The 20,172-nt window shown below is 41.9% G+C and overlaps 1 protein-coding gene across 2 annotated transcripts in view; it reads left to right on the forward strand.

The window, feature by feature from the left end:
* The first annotated feature begins 635 nt into the window (after nt 1-635).
* Nucleotides 636-20,172, forward strand: part of C8a (complement C8 alpha chain) — a 64,122-nt gene continuing 44,585 nt past the window's right edge. The window contains exons 1-2 of one of the 2 annotated variants that reach the window (XM_069987045.1): nt 636-709; nt 14,509-14,614. In XM_069987045.1, the coding sequence (XP_069843146.1) occupies nt 14,538-14,614 (77 nt within the window). In that variant the 5' untranslated portion in view covers nt 636-709; nt 14,509-14,537. Of the gene's footprint in view, nt 710-14,441; nt 14,615-20,172 lie in introns of those variants that run through there. The other variant, XM_069987044.1, reaches the window with a different exon arrangement.

Genomic DNA, 20,172 nt, shown 5'->3' on the forward strand with positions numbered 1-20,172 from the left:
TGTTTCACTCCAGCCCAAGGGGCCATTTCTCTGTGAGGAGGGAGGGAGCCAGGCGCGGGCTGAATTATCTTGCGGGAGCAATTGGAGCCTACCTGGGCTGAAGTCGGTGAGGATGTAAAATCACTTCCCCGAGGCGCTCCAGCACCCAATTTGGAGATGAGTGGGGATTTACATGATTCACCGGAATGTGTCTTTCCCGTGTCAGGGACTCAGTCAGTCGTGAAGGGGGAATTTGTGAGCAAAGCTTAGCGGCTCACAAATGTGTTTGAGTTTCATTCTTGTCTGGACGGGTTGAAAGAGCAGAGGCAAAAAGGGCTAAGTCTTTGGAGGGTGGGAAGAGAGAAATGATGCTCCAGGGTGGGGTGCGCCCTCCCCACTGTGACTGTGAAGATGTGGGTTCTCTCTGTCTGGGCCAGGAAGGATGAGTGATGGAAACTTTCCTGAGCCCAAATCCACTACACACACACACACACACACACACACACACACACACACACACACACACACACACACACACACACATATTGCACTTGAGTGTTTTTGCAGATTTATTATGGGCTAGGTACTGGATGAATCATTTATGTCACAATTTCTCATTAGGTCCCTACAATAACTGTCTGAAGTAGCTATTTCTGGCATCCACGTTGAGAAAACTGAAGCTCAGGGAAGAACACAGCTGGAAAACACTCGGCTGACTCAACCTCCCCAGGTGAGTCTGAAATATAGACCTGGAGGTGTGTTTAGAAATGAGCACTGGTTCTGAGAAGTAAGCCTGGATTGGCAGAATCTCATTAGAAACAGGCCAGTAGGCCTCTGGGATGGGGGAGAGGCAGGGCCTGTGTCACTGTCCCTTGTATTGGGGACACAGCTAGGGATGGGAGGCCTCTACCCACCAGAGCGAATTCAGATCCATGCTGATTCCACAGCCAGGTGGGGAATTTCAAGCAAGCCACCTGCCCGTTCTGAGCTTTGTTTTTGTCTTCTGTTTAAGTGATTTGTTATAAAGCTCTCAGAATGACTGTTAAAACAATGGCCTTGCGATATGGTATAGGCCCAGCAGGTAGGTACAAGGTTTGCATTTCTTGAACTCAGAGTCTCACAATCCAAAATCCTTAGCTTTTTCATTCAAAGCTGTTGCTCTGCCACTTGAGTCACCCCTCTACTTCTAGCTCTCTGCTAGAAGTGGAAATGAGAATCTTGTGGATTTTTTTGTCTGGATTGGCATTGAACTGCTATCCCCAGATCTCAGCCTCCTAGGTGACTGAGATGACAGGCATGAACCACCGAGACTGGCTTTCTCTTGATCGTGGTATAACTAATGTTAAAGCATAGTGGTTTCATAAGAGAACAGCCATCTCTACTGCTCATGAAGTTGCCTTTTCCCCCAGGGTACAGCAGTGTCATCTCAAACCTGCCATGTGCAGCATTGTCTGGCAGTGGGGGTAGGGGATACCTTCTCTCTCTAAAGCCTTCTTCCAAGATGGCCTATTGCCATGGCTAGCACAGCGGCTGTTACTTCCTCTCCTTGGCATGTCTTGAGCTTCTTCCTCCTGTGGTAGCTGGTCTAGAAGATCAAGTGGCACCCAAGACCGGAAGAGGAAACTGTCAGTTTATTAAGACTTGCACCTAGAACTCTGCACTGTGTCACTTCTATCATATCTTATTGACAAAGAGATATCAGAATCCAGGTACAAGGTGGAGGGGTCATCATTGATGTAGGAATCCTATTTTAAAAGTATCACGTTAGTGTCTTCTCTGGCTACAGATTGCATTTATTTCACATAATAAAAAATATTTACTACATCCTAATGACCGCCTAAAACATTATCCCATTATATACAGGTATTAGGTATGGGTTCAAGGCCAGAAACATGTCATCAGTTCAGGTCAAGATGTCCCTGAGGCTCCTTGAATGTGGGGTTTCTAACAGAGCTCTTCCTTAATCAGGAGTCCCAGGAACTAAAAGACAATCATGTTCGTTCACATCCAATGTAGGAAGGACAGACTCAAACAATTACAGCAGCTGCCTTCATTCAGCTCTCCCAGACACTCTATCATTGTCTGTGTGTGTGTATGTATGTGTGTGTGTGTGAGTGTGCGTGCACACGTGCGTGCACATGTGTGATTTCTTGCAGCAGCCTAGTGCCACAGACTGAGCACAAGCATTGCATTAGATGATCTGCTTTCAAACCTCAACTTTACCGGGAACTTTGTGGGGAGTCATGAGGGTGTCATTTTAAGGCTTAAAAACCTTTATTTCCTTTTCCTGAAAATGGGAATAATAACCTCTGTCTTGCAGAACTCATGATATTTAAATGAAGTGCTGTATCTGAAACCACCAGCAAAGTGCATGGCATCAACCACATTTCCGGTTTGCGAATAAATTCAGCATAGTGCTGTTTACTTCGTAGAGCCAATGCATGATTCAAAAGTACATGAGGGGACTTGGTAAACTGTCAAGGTTGGGGAAAGAATAATGTGTATGTTTTGTTTCTCACTGATTATTCTCTAATCAAGGCCCCAGGACCAGAAAAGTGAGGTTCCCTCTGCACTCTGGCTGACAAGAGCTTGTCTCTGTGTCAGAAGCTAGGAACGGGAGCTGCTAGCTGCACACTAGCTAAGGATCATGAGATTTCTATTCTTTCCTGATTGTTTTGCCCAGATTCCATCTATGTACACGAGATCGAAGAGATCTAGCTTTTTGGTGCAGGGAAGGTTTGCCTTCTAGAGAGGTCAGCGAAGGAGCAGCAGGGTAGATTCTGTTTCTGAGAGTCAGTGATGAGGCCAAATGAAAACATTACGAAGTAGGCAGAACTTAGCTAGGTGACTTGAAGAAGTCCCCTCACCCACTCAGCTTTCTCACTTGATAAATGGGAAAATAATCATTCTAGCAGATGTGGTTGTTGTAGAAGGTGTTGAGGCTCACTTGGATGCTTGATGAAGAGGCATGGCCAAACAGATGTTATTTTTTATTATCACTTGGAAGAACACGTGACCGTGATAGGAGCTGCTTCAGGCAGGCTGAAGATCGGGTGATTTGCACACGAATACCTCACAGGATCGGCGTGGAGAGAGCATGTAGGGAATGGTAGTTGCTGCTGTTGAAACCATTAATAATCTTAATTTTAGAAATAATAGCATTAATTATGCTTGACTAACAATCCTCAAAATGTTTCTATAAGCTTAGTGACAAGCAGGCTTAAATTATGTATACAAATACCACTGGGAAGATTTCTCTAGCGAGCGCCAGATAGATAAACAGCGTAGTGGCACACAGCAAGGAAGTAAAATATAAACAGAAAGGGAGTCACATTGAGGCTAGTGCCCATGGTATTTCCAGGTGAATGTGGATGGTGAAAATCTCCACTTTGAAGATAGCGCTGGATTTCTTAGGCAGAGAAATACTAAGTAGAGCAGGCTTCCTGAATAGTTGAAACTGAGGCTGCAAGCCCAATGTGGTTTCATTTATTTTCTGAGCTTTGCCTTCAGCTAAGCGCTGTGTAAATCCACTTTCTCATATCTTATTAGTAATTCTATAACTGTTTGCTTACTTTCAATGCTGTGGATAGACTCAATCCTGGATTTCAACTTGTCCTGACCATACTATGTCACCGGCCCTACCTAACATTGCCCAAGGGCTACTTCAGCAAATACTCTGCTTTCAGATACTAGGAGACAGGGAGGCACTAGACTCTGTGTGTTCATGAATTCCCACACTCTAAGGCTACTCATTGGAGAACTCACCATGTTTCTTTCCATATCAGTGTGCTCTTAAACTGAGATACCCAGTTCTCTAGTGCAGTTGACAGCAGATCAGGGAATATGAGACTGTGTTGGACAAGTACCATCACAATGTTGCTGTATAACAGTTACACCCCAAACACTAAGGTTTACATCACATACTTTCTCAAAGCAGCTTCAGATTGTGGCAACTGGTAGACCAACCAGCTAGCTAGTTGGATTTGATCAAGCAGCTCTATTTTAAGCTGAAGGTATACAGATTTGTCCTGACATTCTATTCTGTCTTTTTTCCTGTAGGGCTAGAGTGTTACACCAGACATACTCTTCTGAGGATGATAACAGCGGCATAAATTATCATATGCAAGCCTCACACCATCAGACAACTATGTCTAGAAGTGTGAAAGGAAACTAGAAGTCTCCTTAACATGTCACTTTCATCAAAGCCCATAGTCTTCCTCAGAAGTTATCCAACAGGTTTTCCTTGGCATCTCATCTGCTAGAAATGGGTCCTAGTTTCACCTGGAAAGGAATTTCTGGAAAGGGGGACTTGAAGACCAGGAGAAGCTTAGAAAAATGCTTGTTGAGCAAGTCATTTCTTCTTACTCTTGACTTTTTTGCTCCTGGCTGGCACTCTATTACTTGAACCACAGCTCCACTTCTAGCTTTTGGATGGTTATTTGGAAATTAACACAGATTTGCCTCCCTGGTCTGGCTCCAAACCACAGTTCTCAGATGGTGGCCTCCTGAGTAGCTGGGTTTATAGGCATAAGGTACTGGTTGCCAGGCTTGATCAAATCATTTCTTAAAGAAATGAGTGATCCTCCTTTAGGCTCCAGTATCTCAGGAAGTATACCTAGGTTGAGGGCCACTCCACAGAAGGGAGTGAGTAGGGGAAGAGGAAAGAGAAAGATCCACCTTTCACATTTTGTGGCTAACCTAGATGCTCGCTCACAATTGCATAGTTTCTGTATTACAGTGTGTTCTGGCTTTGAAGGCGGCCCCCAAACTTCCCAAGCCCGAGGTTCTCATTGCATAGTCAATAAAGAAAAGCACTTGCAGTAAGTGAGGAATTTGATAACAATCATCATGATAATATGCTATAATTACCTCTCAATAAAAATCAGCTGTTTGTAATCCTTAAGTAGCACCAATTCCATGCCAGGCACCTTTTTAAGTGCTTTGACCATATGAATCCATTCTTGTTTTTTTTGGGGGGGGGGTCTGGTCATGGGGCCTGAACTCTGGGCTTGGGCGCTGTCCCTCAGCTCTTCAGCTCAAGGCTAGTGCGTTACCACTTGAGCCACAGTGCCACTTCCGGCTTTTTTCTTTTTGCTTATGTGGTGCTGAGGAATCGAACCCAGGGCCTCATGCATGCAAGGGAAGCGCTCTACCACTGAGCCACCTTCCCAGCCCTATGAATCCATTCTTACGTGTTGCTTATGAAGACTGTCCAACTGACCTCGCTGTCATAGTTTTGGATACTTATGTCCCCTCCCTCCCACATTTATTCATCCTGGATTTGGCCATGAAGGTTGCTTTGATCACAGAGGTATTAGCAAGTATGCTAAAACAAGAATTCTCTCTTCGAAATCAGTTCCTAGGTCATAAAGAAGCCAAAGTTAAGGACAGGAAAGACGGAAGTCTGTCTTATATGTCCTACTTCACCTGAACTCTCAGCTGAACACAGCCCTGTCAAGAACCTCACAAGATTGTGAAAAAAAGCAGTATCAGTGTTGCTTTCTTACCCCCTGAGCTCTTGGGTGCTTTCTTACACAGCATATATACAACAATATATGTGTGCCATGTCTTTGGACAATTTAGGTGAAGAGTTTCTTTTCTATTCTAATATTTGTGATCAGTGAGGAAGACTGAGGAGGTGAAGCAAAACCTCATGAGATTCATTCTTCATTATTGGACACCCGTATCCTGAGTACCCACTCAATCAAAGGCTATGTTCTTGGTGCTGGTGATACCACAAGGAATAAACATGATGTCTCCCCAAGGTGAGGCCGCTCTGTGAAGGCCAGTAACACCCCTCCAGATGTAACAGTTGCTTTCCTTGTGACCTGTTTTGTACCTGCTCCCACCTCGATCTGCTATTGACCTTTCTGTATTGACAGGGATGATAGGCAGATTTTGAAGTCAGACCATGTGGTTTTTCTCATCAGCCATTTTCTCCCTTGTTCCTCCATCTTTGAGCTTCAGTTTTACTATTGTTGGTCTGAGGGTAAACCAGCAAATGGGATCTAATGCAATGCTTTTGTACAGATGACAGGGAGTGAACAATATTCAGTACTATCTGTGCTTTTCCTTCTGGCCTCATAAAGGGCATGATTAGCTTTGACTCAGGAAACTTCATCAGAAGACCAGTCATCGTATCTGATCTGTTTCCCACTCCTGTGTTCTAGGACTCTGATATTCAAAAGAATCTCAAATCTGACTGTACTTGCCCCAACATCCTGATCCTTTCTAACAAAAGACTGATCCTGTGACTCTTCATATGGGGCTTGTCACCCACAGAGCTTTGTCAAGGGCTCTTGTGTGTATGACTTCCATTACTTTTTCCAGCAGGACAGGAAGGCAGATATTACTCAGATTTCACAGTTAAGGCATCCAAAGCTTAGAGCAGAGGGACTTTTGCAAGGTTATGAAGAAAATGTGTGGCCGAGCCTGCTTTGAGATTCAGATGCCCCACCTACGATCTGACAACTGCTTCCAGTTTCTGTGTACCTCCTTCTCTGCAGCACCCCTCCCCACCATGCCTCCTCCCGCCAGGCCCCTCCCCCAGCACCCCTCTCTTCAGCATCCTTCCCACCCCACAGTGCCCCATGGTGCATCACAAGGACACAGGAAAAGTAAAACCCAGAGCATTGTCATGGAAGGGAGGCAAGCACATGATTGTTTTTCTTGCAATTGTGTACATAGGAGGCATTAACATTCACCCAGGAGCTGCTGAAATCCACTCAACTGGAACGGAAGCTGGCGAGCAGGGGACTGACCAAATTTGTTTACAGTGGGCTAATCCGGTGCTGTCTCTCGCTCGCGCCACACAGTCTGGCTTTATGAGTGGGGAGAAAGTCTAATTACAGACTGACAGCCTGGAGTGTCTCATGGGAAGACAAATCTTGAATAAAAGTATCAAAGGAGACTTGAATGGCTTGGAAATTGTGTGTGTGTGTGTGTGTGTGTGTGTGTGTGTGTGTGTGTGTGTGTGTGTGTGTGTGTGTGTGTACACTGTTTATATTGTTCTAGTTTTACACTTCAAAGAGGTATCTCCTAGGTCAGTATTATAGGACCCATCAAACAAGGAGGCAGTGGACATGAGCCAGCCCTCAGATGGACATTGAAGGCTGGAGAAGTTCACTGACTGTCCCACAGTCACAGTGGGTCCTTGCCCAGGTTGACCTAGGCATCCAAGTGCCTGGCCTCAGAGGTTCTGAGTCCTCCCTTTCCCACTTCCCTGGGGAATTTGTCCTTGTGTGGCAGTTACCTGATATTCTAACCCTGGGGGTCAGTCACAGTCCCTCCCTGATGGCCTGTGGAGTGTAAAACGCAGGGCTATTCATGGAGCCCCTAGGCTTGAGCTCTTCTTCCATGTCCTTGGAGATGGAATCTAGCTCAGTCTAGTGAAAAAACAACAGCAATAACAACAGAAAAACAAAGGCCCAGCCCCCTCCCCCCACAAGCCCTTTGATGAGATCCTCTCCTATCAACCACTTTGCATAGTCTGCTCAAACCCACCAGGAATGGCTGGGTGATTCCTTCCTGACCCATGCCCCCTTTCCAGGTTCTTTTGCATCTTTGTGGTCTCACTGTTGCTGTTTCCTCTGTCTGGAATACTCTCTCTTCTTTCCTGCCCATCTAAGCAAGCATCAGCATCAATCAGTATCTTCCCCAACTCCCTTGCAACCCACAGGTGACAACTATGTAGCTGATCAAGGATGCTCCCAGTGGCTGTCTGAGGACCCTCAATCTCAGACATGATGACCTATGAGGGGCAGGGCTGTGCTCTGAGGTCAAATGCCCATCACAGTGTCTAACCCCAACCCTCAACGGAATGACGGCCGTAACTGATTGATTGCCATGTGAATTCCCTCACCGAACTGGATATAGTGGTAGACAAAGCAGGCTCAGTAAGTCCCCTCATCATTCATATTTTAACTAATCACTCTTGGTCCTGGACTCACTGCCTACAATATCTTTAAGGTGCCTTATTTAAATTAAAAATACTCATGTACAGACATGCAACAATGGGACCTACACATTGGTCCACTATGTGAGTTTCTCAATAACCTTCACACCATTAATAACCTTTCAGACATGGGCCTGAGAGTTCCGAGCTCTGGCTGAGAGCATGCCCTTCCCTGAATGGCCACAGAAAGATGCCTCTGAAAACAAGAGCTCCATGATAGGAAGAGCAGGGAGTGAGAAAATTACAAATGGATCACCCATTGTGAGAATTTTCTTGGAGGTATATGTTCATTGCATTTCTATAATGACCATCAATCCTATCATACTGAAGAGTATAGCCACAGTAGTAAAAGAATTTTCCCAAAGTAAAACAGCTGGGTAATGGTAATGTTATTGCAATCCAGGTATGTTGAAGATAAAAGCTTACATCTTCCTACAAGGGTATAATACCTGTACCCATTCTGTGGGACAGCTGGGAATGGAATGGTGATTTCAATTATGCCTCTTGCTTTCAAGGAACTCCCAGCATAGGGGCAACAACTCAGTGTGGGGCTGGGAGGGGAACTGTTTAGAACTAATAGAATTTGGTGACCATAGGAAGCCAACTCATGTCTAGTCACTGTGGTGTTTAGTCCCGCACAAGGATGTGGCTGGATCTTCTACAGAGAGCTAACTCATTCCATAACTCTCATGTTTACCAATGCCTACAGGTTCTGGGCTGGGAACCTGGCAGGAAATCATGGAATCATAGCAGGATAAGTAACAAACTACCATTTGGTGGCCTTTTAGCAAGAGAGTGTAGCCAGGTTCTGTAGGAAGAGAGGAAAGAATCATCCTGTACTTAGCTATGAGTGAAGTCATCATCCAAGAGTCATTAGGCCACCAGATATATCCTGGAGAATTTGCTCAGTTTCAAAATTGACTGTGTGAGTTTGTTGTTGTTGTTGTTGTTTGTCCTTTTTTTTGTCTTTTTTTATGGTAGCCCAATTCCCAAATGGAGTTCTCAAAGGACCACTCAGATTTGACTCCAGTGCTGCTTAAAACGCCGAATGCCTCTTGGAGAATAAGTCTTTAATTTCTACTCTAATGAGCCAGGCACTGACTCCCTCTCATCCAACCTCCTTAAATGCAAATACAATGCCTGGTATGAAGTGGGGAGCAGTAGGTGCACATTAGCCCATCCAGTTGGAAAGCCTCTGATTGGGACCAATTACTTAACCCAACCCCACTTCATTTCCAGTGGAAATCCCACTAACTACCCATGTGTGTTGGCTGCAGCCAGGGACTGATGCGGCAATCAGGAGGAAACAGATATAATAGACATGTAATCTTCCAAAGGGCAGGGACAGGAGGAGGGGAAGGCAGTGGGCGGGAGATGCTCATTTGCTGTCGGCAGATGGTGCCAGGTGCAGTGCCCAGTATTTTGCAGGCTTCGGCAGTGAGGAAGATGAATATTACTACCCAGCTGAACACACACACACACACACACACACACACCTCCCCGAGAGACACTTCAAACAGACCCCCCCCCCCAACCATGTGCTTGGCAAGTCATGTTGATTCCAAGCAGTAAGCTACTTGGAGAAATGTGAAGTCTGCAGTGGCTATTCTGAGCTTGTCATACCCAATGGGAATTGCAATTGTATTTTTAAACTCTTGATGTTCAACATCTCTACTAGCCTCTGATGGTCTCTTTTCCACACCCCTCCTCTCTACCATTTCTCTCTTTCCCCAGCATTTAACCAAGCAGTAAACCAAGATAATAGGTACAGGAAAGGGGAACCTTGTTTCAGTAATGCAGAAATGGCCATTCAAAGTGAATAGATTTCTTCATGTAGTACTTAATCTTATCCCTGTGAGAAAAGTAGTTTTTAATTCCATTTTACAGATGAAATAACTAAGACTTAGGAGACAGAAATCAGTTACTGGTCCTTTCTGGCTTACCTTGTGTACCTTCCACTCTAAGGAACTGCTTCCATTTGCATGAGATGGACATGGATTAAGATTTCCTATGAGGAGTGTGTGAGTCCACAGCCCAGCTCAGGGGCACATGGCATGGAGCCTCTGAAAACTTCCTGGATGCCACCCTGTGGGGGCAGTCTGGGCCAACAAAGGACATGCTCTCTTCGCAGGCCATAATTCACAGGCTGATTTAGTACTGAAAGGTGTTTCCAAGAGACAGGCCATGCGTTTTCAAAATGAATTGCCATTTCCTTGTCTATTCTGCATGGTATTTTATAACTATTTATCTTTGATAGCAGAATGCTACAATTAAGGTGAAATACACATATGCAAACTTAACAGTTTGTGGCATTTCCCATTTGTCTTAGAACATTTTGGTTGAAAGCAGATGGGTGCCCCACCCCATCCCAGCACACACACACACACACACACACACACACACACACACACACACACACACACGCTACAGTCTCATAAGGATACAGAATAATCCCAACCCATTTGACTTAGCTTTTCTCTTTTGATTTCATCTTTTCATTTACTTTTTGGTTTCTTGACCTCTGGAAATTCTGATCATTTACTGCTAAACATAATGTACTGAGTCCTAGACTTGGTGTTAGCCCACAGACCCAGCCTTTGTCCTGCAATGAATCTTCATATTTGCACCTTAGACCAAAAAAGATCTCAAGTTTTTCAGTGGGAAAAAAGACTACAGATCTATGACTGAGACTACAACCAATGTGACTATAAGCCAACTGCTTGACCACACTGATTCTCAATATTTCAGCTTCAAAATGCTAGTCACAGCCAGACATGGCAGTACATACCTGTAATCCCAGCTCTCAGGATGTGGGGAGACAGGAGGGTTGTTAGTTGGAGGTCAGGGTAAAGAAGTCCCTATCTCAAAAAAAAAAAAGCACAACTAAATACAGTGTGTGTGTGTGTGTGTGTGTGTGTGTGTGTGTGTGTGTGTGTGTGTGTGTGTGTGTGTGTGTGACTATAATCCCAATTACCCAGGCCTGGGCAAAAACACAAGACCCTATTTGAAAAGAATAACCAAAAGCAAGACAGGTCGAGGGCAGATGTTCAATTGATAGAGAGCCTGACTGAAAGGGTGAGGCCTTCAGTTCAAATAGTAGTGTCAAAATAAAAGCCTGTCTCCTCCCAACTACCTTTACAAGTTTGCTGTGAGGATTGAACAGACCTATAGAATGGCAGTCTTAGGGCCTGGTACTTAGAATAGATTTATTTTTACTATTATTATTTTAAGTGGTTGAACAACGGTGTTTCAAGCCAATGTATCAGTTTGATCAAGATGCATTGTATTCGGTATAATCTTGATCCCCCCTTCCTTCTCAATCCCTGTGTATCTGGTGCTCAGGAATCTCTTCTGGATAATAGTGTTCATCTCACAAAATTGTTTTCTTGCCATAGATATACAATCATAATTTTGCTTCTCTTTCTATTTGGATATCTTTTATTTCTAATTTGTTGCCTAATTATTAAGCCAAAGACTTCCAGAATACAAGTGGAATAGTGGATATCCTTGCTTTTATTTTTCTTTTCTAGGGAAAATTTTTTCTATTTTATACTATTGAGTAAGTTGTGAGTTTATCATAGTGACCATTATTATATTGAGGTAACTTCCTTCCATTCCTCATTGATTAATAGTGCTATTATGAAAGATGTAGTGATTTACATCAAATGTATTTTATCTTATCTATTGGGATGATTCTATGCTTTTTATTATTTATTCAGTAACTTATTGATTAAAGAGAAAATATACCTGAAAGTGTTATAAAATAGTAATCTTTTTTGTTTGTCTGTTTTGTTTGCTCATTTTGTAGTGCTGGGGATTGAACCCAGGACCTTATCCTTTCTGAGCAAACACTCTACTACTTGAGATATGCCCCGAATCTTGTTGTTGTTGTTGTTGTTGTCATTGTGTTTTTGAGATAGAATCTCATTAACTTTTCTTAGGCTGGCTTTGAGTCACAATTCTTTCTTCTCTGCATCCCAAGTAGATGGGATTGCAGGTGTGTGTCACCACACTCTATTTAGGTATGTGTCACCACACTCATTATGGGGTGCTGAACTCATTCTAAGATAAGGTTCAACCTTTAGATATTCCCATTCTCTTAGAAACTATAATACGAGGAAAACTCAGATACTGTACTGTGTTTGTGACAATGAGGAGATATTTCCCTAACAAGGAAATTCCTTCAAACCAGAGCTATCTGCTAAGGAGCCATGGTGGGCCAGATTTTGAGAAGAGGCTTGGTAGAATGGTAGTGGGTAAGGCTAATTACTGTCCTGATGCAAGACCCCAGGTGACCAAAGTCACCACGGTGACAAAGAGCAATGGAGGAGAGAGGAACCTAGACTGTACTGTTGGGATAATTAGTGGCTTGTGGCAGGTAGAGATGCAAAGTTGGGTGGGCCCATTTGTAGAGACAAGAGGAAGCCAATGAGGGCTTCTAAGCAGAAGAGTGATGTCATAGCCAGTTTTCTTGAGTTCAGCCATGATGTGGAGGGAGGTTTGAAGTGAGAAGAAATGGAGGGATTAGGAGTTGGAGGGAAAGCATCATAGAAGAATATGACAGAATTTAAGTGCCCATACATGGGGGGAAAGTGGCTAATAGTTAAACAAGAGTCTAGAATGCCACTGAAGTAAGGAGAAGTCATGACTGGATTACTTGTGGAAAAGGAAGAAGAGAGAAATTTTTTTCTAAATGGATTGTGTGTAGGGAAGGACTAAGAAGAGGACCCAGGATTCCAAATGAAGAAGGTTGCTGGGGTAGGGGGCAAGGAGGGACAAAGGGAGATCCAGAGATTGTATTTGCTTTTATCAAATTCTATCTAGAGCCCCAAGGTAAAAGAAACAGTAAACTAGACTGCCTTAACGTGGGCAGGGTACATAAATGAAGAGAGGATGGGTGAGAAAATGTAGCCATTACCTTCAGTGTACAGGATGCATTAACTGAACTATGTAACTTGAGTGTAGAGATGGGAAGGAGAAAGCAATGGAAGGGATGACATTGATCAATATGTATTGTACTCACAATTGGAGTTGTGCAATTGAAACTCCTTTGTCCAACTGCTTAAAAATATTAAAAAAAACCCAGGTTGTCATTCTAAAGTCTCCACATGTAAATCAGATGCACATCTCTTTTGTTTGTGCATTACTATTATGTTCCCTCATCACTTTATTTGAGATCAGAAATGATGCAATTGGTTATCCTGCTGGCAAGAAAATCTGTATTTCCACCAGGTCAGGGATACAACCATACATTCTTGGACCTCCGTTTCTTCCACTGCAAAATAAAGTTAATGATTTTAAGGTCTTGCTATGAGGATTTAATAAGATGTATGCCTCTTGTATAGCAGTTATTTCTTTTCTAACTTTCAATGTCTCTATTTAATTGTCAATCTCTATTAAATTGAATTTACATCTGGAGGGGTAGAGATTCTAGACAGCTCTGGCATAACAGAGCAGATGTGTGGCCATTATTGATGTTCTAATTCTAGGGAGTGTTTCTGGAGATGTTCATTTAAGACATATGGACCTTTCAGAACTGAAGTAGGCTGGGTCCTATGAGAAAAACTGTCTCTTCTATCAAAGTGTGTTGCTTAAAAGTTCTTGCTTTGGCCTGGTAGCTTGGCTCTTGTTCAGGAAAAGAGGAGCTTCTTTGGGATAAGATTTTTGAAATATAAGGTTTTGTCTTAAAATTATTTCTTTCCTAGATGTAATTAAGACATACTTCAGATTGTTCAAGAAATAACAGATGGTGCGGGTATATTTTGAGGTCACTTGTGTACTATTAACCTTATTGCAAAGTCACTTTATGTAAATACAGTTTACTCTATTTAAACTAGCCAATCACAAGTAGATTGTGAACCTGAGTTCAACCAATCTGAGCAAAGGGGCAGGGCCTGCTGCATTAGGATAAATAAGAGGTGGGCAGCCAGTCTGCTTCAAGTGCTTTCTTGCCAGACTTTTGGCTGATGGTGCACCCTTCTGAAGAAGTAAACTTTGCCTTGCTGAGACAATTCTATATTCTTTTGCCAATTGTTTTGACTCAAATGGTTCTTGGAGAGCATATTTCCAACAGTCATAATAACCCCAGTGTACATATGATAAGTTAAAGATCCAGTGAATGACATACATTTCTCAAGCTTCAGGTATTTCACAATATAAAGTAGAATAGAAAGTAAAATCTCCACTGTCTGCTTATGTTTGAACCATGATGAACCCTGTTTTACTCGTGACAACCTGAGCTGACCTAAGAAGTTCCCAGAGCCACTCAAAAAGACCAGGTTTCTGCAACTGTATCTTGGTTTGAAATAAAATCTCATTGCTAAGTTGGTGCTGATTAAGTACCATCTTTTCCTAACCACATGAATATTGGTTTTCACAAGGTCTACGGGACAATGGCCTTTGGTATTTGGGCTACATTTAAGGTATTTGACTAATCAATACTCTGGTTACTAGTTAATCACATCTGAATGGTAATTGAATGAGTTCTTTTGGTTTTGAACGTTCTGTAGATGTTACAGAGTCCAGCCTTTATCTACCATTTACTCCAATTCCCTAAATAGTTTTCTTTCTTCCAGTTAATGTAAGAGTGTGGCTTCCAGAAGAGATGTTCGCTACTGCCTTCTTCATCTTGTCTTTGATGACTGGACAGCCTGGAATAATTGCCCAAGAGAAGGTGAACGGGTAAGTGGGCCCTTTGTCTCTGAAAACTAGCCATCACTGGAGAAGATTCTTTTTTTGTTTGTAATGGGTTATGTAGGATTTAACATTGACTCTTTTTAACAGACTCTTCACCAGTAATCCTTTGCCAGGAAAAGGCCATGCATAGAGGAACTGATTGGCTACTGTGTGAGTGTCAGGGAGACGGGCAGTAAACAAATCTATTTAATTCTCAGTTTCCCTGTCTGTAAAATTTGATTCATGTTGTGCCTCCTATGGAAGATGAAATATGATACTTGATCTAAATGGATGTAGCACAGTGTAGGCACTTCTCTTAAGTGAGGTTAGACATTTAACTTCCACCTTACTATATCCACAAAGATTCCTAAGAATACCACTTCACAGTGGTTGGGAGGATAAAATTAAATCATGTATGTAAATTATTCTGAGAAAGGCAAGAGACTTGAGAGACTCTATTTAAAAATGAGTTTACTTTTTGCATCAACAAGAGATATTTTCATACATACATTGCATGTTACCCATTCTAGTACCTTGAGATTTCCCACCTGTCTTCATTTTGTTTGTATGTTAACATAAACTATTTTGTAGTACTTAAACACTCCCTTATTTCTTCATTGGGACAGCTTTTAAACACTCCCTGTCTCGTAAACATTGATAGTTTTAAATCGTTATTTTATTCAAATTCTTATTCATTGATTCAATTTTGGATCATTATTGCTTTTAAATGTCAGAGCCAAAGAGAATTCTTTTAAGTAACAATTCTGAAGGGGGGGAGGCATTTTTATAAGCCGTTAATTGGTAACTTGTATCTAAAGCAAATACAAGTTTTAAAAAATCAGAAAATTCATCTCTAATAATTAGGAGATAAAGGCAAGAGAGCTGTGGTAAAGTAAATCTCTGCTGAGATAGTCTTAATTATAAAAGCTTATCATTGTAATCCTTTCTGAAAATGAACAAAGAGCCTTGATGTTTGATGAACTTATCAAACAAGACAGACCAGTGAAGAGGCAAATTTCAAGTCAAGGCAGAAGGGAACCAATTAAATACTGTACAAAGTGCTGCAGAAGGAAATCAAGCAGTTTTCGTGTCTACTGCCAGTGTGTCTGGTTTTGAAAAATGGGAAACTACATGGTGGAATATTTCTACCACATTCGTTCTGGCAGTGACATTTCCTAGTTCTGTGATCTCAGGCAACTTATTTAACTTTTCTGAGCTTTAGTTTCCTCATTTACAAAATGAGAGGGAAGTAAGAGCAAGAATTAAATGCAGGAAAAGTGCGTAGAACAATGCCCAGTACTTAGGAAGCATTCAGTGAAAGCACTTGCCAATGATAGTGTGTGATTTTTTATTGTTATCTGTTGGTATTTCATTTGCTTGGATGCTTGACAATAATCAGACAGAAGACATTTATAATGTGCCAATTGGCAAGGGTCTTCTTGATAAATTACAGATTTTAAAGTTTTTCTTTCTTTTTTTAGAAATAACACTTTTTCCCCCCGAAGATAAAATTTCCTATGAGCCCTGACATGGAAAACAGATCATACATATTTACATTTTTAATGGTGCACATTTATTTTTGTAGGCTCATGTTTAACACTTGCTTATTACAATGGCTTAATAGAAATATGGGGTTGTTTGAGGAAAACATTTTAAAGGCATGGTGATGGAAAGCAATTATAATGATTAGCTGCAAAATCAATGGCTCTCTATTATGTATTTCATAAAAACACATATAGCATAAAAATGTTTATTTTAGAAAGAATACTTTTTGTTATGCATAGCTAAGAAGTTTTTAAATTTTTCTGTTCTTTTAGCTCACTGAGATTAGTTTCTAAGAATGTATGTAGTCTTAGTGACAATTCCATTGCCTTCAAAAAGCTGTACTTCTGGCCACATAAGGGTGGCACACTCTGGTAATCTGAGTTACTGGGAAAGCAGAGATTAGGAAGATCACTGGTTCAAGAGTTTGGGCAAATTGAGTTAGCAAGAAATATAGTAGCATGTATCTGTGAGGCTGGAGAATAGAGCTTGATACGCAGTATGCCTATAGAAAGTTAATTCTCTTCTTTCCTCTTTGATTGGAAATTTATAATATATTACTTCTTGGAATGCTAGAACAGTACAAAAGCTTTAGTGTCAAAGAGCTTTTTACTGGTTTTGCTATTAACAACCCATAGTAAGTCATTTTTTTCTCATGGATATTTTTTTTTTTTTTTTGGTCCATCACGGGGCGTGAACTCTGGGCCTGGGCACTGTCCCTCAGCTCTTTAGCTCAAGTCTAGTGCTCTGCCACTTGAGCCACAGCACCACTTCAGGTTTTCTGCATGGTTTATTGGAGATAAGAGTCTCACGAACTCTCCTTCCTGGTCTGGCTTTGAGCCGCCATCCTCAGATCTCAGCCTCCTGAGTAGCTAGGATTATAGGTGTGAGCCACCAGCGCCTGGCTTTCATGCATCTGTTTTATGCACCTCTGGGATTATTGTGCAATTTTAATGAGATAATATATTCATATAAAATTTTGTTATTGAGATTTCACTGAATGCTGAGTACTGTGCTCAGAGATGAAGTACACATAACCATGATCTCCGTCTGCCAGAATTACCAGTCTAGGATAGGACTCAAGGGTAAGAAGCCCTACTTTCATGGCACAATGGGCTAGATGATCAAAGTCAAGCAGGTCTTAAGAGTCCTCTGGCGGGAATTAACAGAGTTGGCAAGGTTTGGCCAGATGAGTGGGGTGTGATTAGCAGTATGTGCAGGAGATAGTGTTAAGCAAGTACTTAAGACAGTACGTCCTTGGAACTAAAACTCAGTATGGGATTCTACTTGGTTTACAGAGATTCACTCATTCATTTGTTCATCTAATTACTCAAGCTAAGGTAGTGAAGTAAACAGATAATATCCAGTAGGATGCATGCTGATGTAAAATTCACAGAAATTTCCAAAGGATGGGATATGAGAGTGAGGGAAACGGAGAGACACTAAAAAATGTACATGGCTAAGTAGCTGGCTTGAGTAACTGATTGCTAAGGTGGCTTCCCTAATGATATTGGCAAAATTGGGAGGAGAGCTGCTTGAAGGAGTAAATGAAGAGTTTAAACTTGGAATCATTAAGTGTTCCCTGCTACAGAGGCAACTAGCAGAGGTACGAAATGTGGCAGTTGGGTAAACAAAGCAGGATTATAGAAGCGTGGTCCAGGTTGGAGAGCTAAGTGTAGGAAACATAAGCACACGAAATGAATCTTGCCTCAATAAAGGCGAGAAAATCACAAACAGAAGAGATGCAATACTTAACTCTGAGGGATTTTGGGGTTTAGAGAGAATTGGTCCTAGAGATAGGAAGAGAGCAAGGAGGTACATGAGTGAAGAAGTTCCAGAGAAGAAATTTTTTATAAAGAAAATATTGTTTAACAGAACACAGGTAAAATGAAGCCAGAAAACCCCAGCAAGAAGATTGCTAAAGACTGGACCCTCACAAAATCAAGTTTAAAATACCTCTACTTATTTTACTCAACCATTAGAAAGAATGATTTTGTACCATTTGTTTAAAAACATGGAAAGACCTGGAAAAATTATGTTAAATGAAGTAAGTCAGGCCCAGAGAAATAAAGGGTCCATGTTTTCCCTTACATGTGGAAACTTCCAAACTTATAAATAAATACATTGGGCACTATGTAAGTGTCTACAAATTTGTTAACTGAAATACGATAGATTCTAGGGAGAACTCACATTCCTTAAAAAGACAAAATCAGAGTTCTGCAAAATAAAACATCAGGAAGTGGGTACTGGAAAAGGGTAGGATGTAGTCAAGGGGGGAAGGGCATGAATGAAAAGGAGAAGTGGGATTGAATGCAGACAAGAATCCAGTGTATATCCTACAAAATTAAGACGAGTAAGCAAAGGGGGGGGGCTGAGTGAGAACGTTGAAAGGGGTGACATTGGTCAAGATACCTTGTATTCATAAACTGCTTTGTTAAATGGCAACTCCTTTGTATAACTACTTAGTGATAATATCAAAATAAGATGAACTATTAAAAAAAAACCTCTACTTAATGATGTAGCTCCCATGTAACTGAAAAGAACTGGCTCAGGATTATATAATTAGTGACAATCAGCTCTGAATATAAACTGAACCAATTTATCAGGAGGTCCCCCTGGTAATAATCAGAGATCAGCTTTCTGACCTTCTGGCCCAGGATTGGTAGCTCATCAATTATTTTGTTTTCGAACTTGCAGAGCTGGCCATATTCTGGAGTCAAGTATTTGCCTTGCAGGTTGCATATTTGACTCTAAGTTTTGAGCCCTTTACCTAACATGCTAATTTACATTTAAAGGTACAAAAGGAATGTCTCAACCGCCCACAGCTTTCCACTGTTGTGAGGGAACTCACTTGCGAAAAACAGAGAAGCCACATTTTGAGAGGTCAAATTGTGAGTCTTTATTGGAAAGTTGGTAACTGGTCCTAAAGACCTGCAGCCCATTGGATACACTTAACACTGTCAGAAAACTGAACCATGAGAGCAGGGAAAGAAAGAAATAGTAGAAAAACAATACCAACAAACTAGCTAAACTCCAATGGAGAGGTGAAGTGGGATGCTATGATGACCAGACGAGAGACGTGGGAACATGAGGCATGGCATAATGGTGCTTGAGCTGGTCTGGGCCTTAATAGAGTCAGGGTCTGAGGGCAGAGTCACAGGAAACTCAAGAGTTCAAAGCATAGGACTGACAGGTCCAATAACCTATAGCCCAAGCCCCCACCTCAGCTTCTAATTCAGGCAGGCCTATCACCTGGGAGGTGGGACAAGACTGCACCAGTTAAACCCATTCCCTATCCACCATGTGGTCAAGATGGCACCAATTAGACCCAGAATCCCCACTTTACTACAGAGGACAGTTTGATGGAGATGGAGGGGTCTGATGAGAATGTGTATGATTGAGAGGAGAAGAAACCTACTGGCAATGCCAGGCTTTTGTGCAAGCTTCACCTACACAGTCTCACTCCATTCTCAGAACAGCTGTTTTTCAGCTATAAGACAAATTGAATGGCAGAAACTAGAGTCAAATGCATGTTTCATGGACTTTAAAAGTCTCTGTTGCTGGGTGCTGGTGACTTACGCCTGTAATCCTAGCAACCTTAGGGAGCTGAGAACTGAGGATCATAGTTTAAAGCCAGCTTTTCAAATTCTGTGAAAAGTCCAATTAACTACCAAAAAGCCAGAAATGGAGGTGTGGCTCAAGTGGTAGAACACTAGCCTTGAGCAAAAAAACAAAAACAAAAAACAAGTGAGAGTGGGCTGCCTTGAGTCCAAACCCCAGTACTGTCAGTTGCGCACACACACACACTCACACACACACACTCACACACACACATCCACACACACACACTCACACACACACACACACACACACAGACATTTCTTCGTTACATTAGTGTTTCATCAACTGTACCTACAGTCTTACAAATGTTGCATGAAAAAGAAATTACCTTTGTTCGAAAATATTGGGGGAATGCTTGGGTAAGCAAAGTAAAATGCAGAACTCCAAAGGGATATGAATAC

Source organism: Dipodomys merriami, unplaced genomic scaffold (assembly GCF_024711535.1).
Source record: "Dipodomys merriami isolate MVZ:Mamm:240054 unplaced genomic scaffold, mDipMer1.0.p SCAF_34, whole genome shotgun sequence".
Classification (NCBI taxonomy): domain Eukaryota; kingdom Metazoa; phylum Chordata; class Mammalia; order Rodentia; family Heteromyidae; genus Dipodomys; species Dipodomys merriami.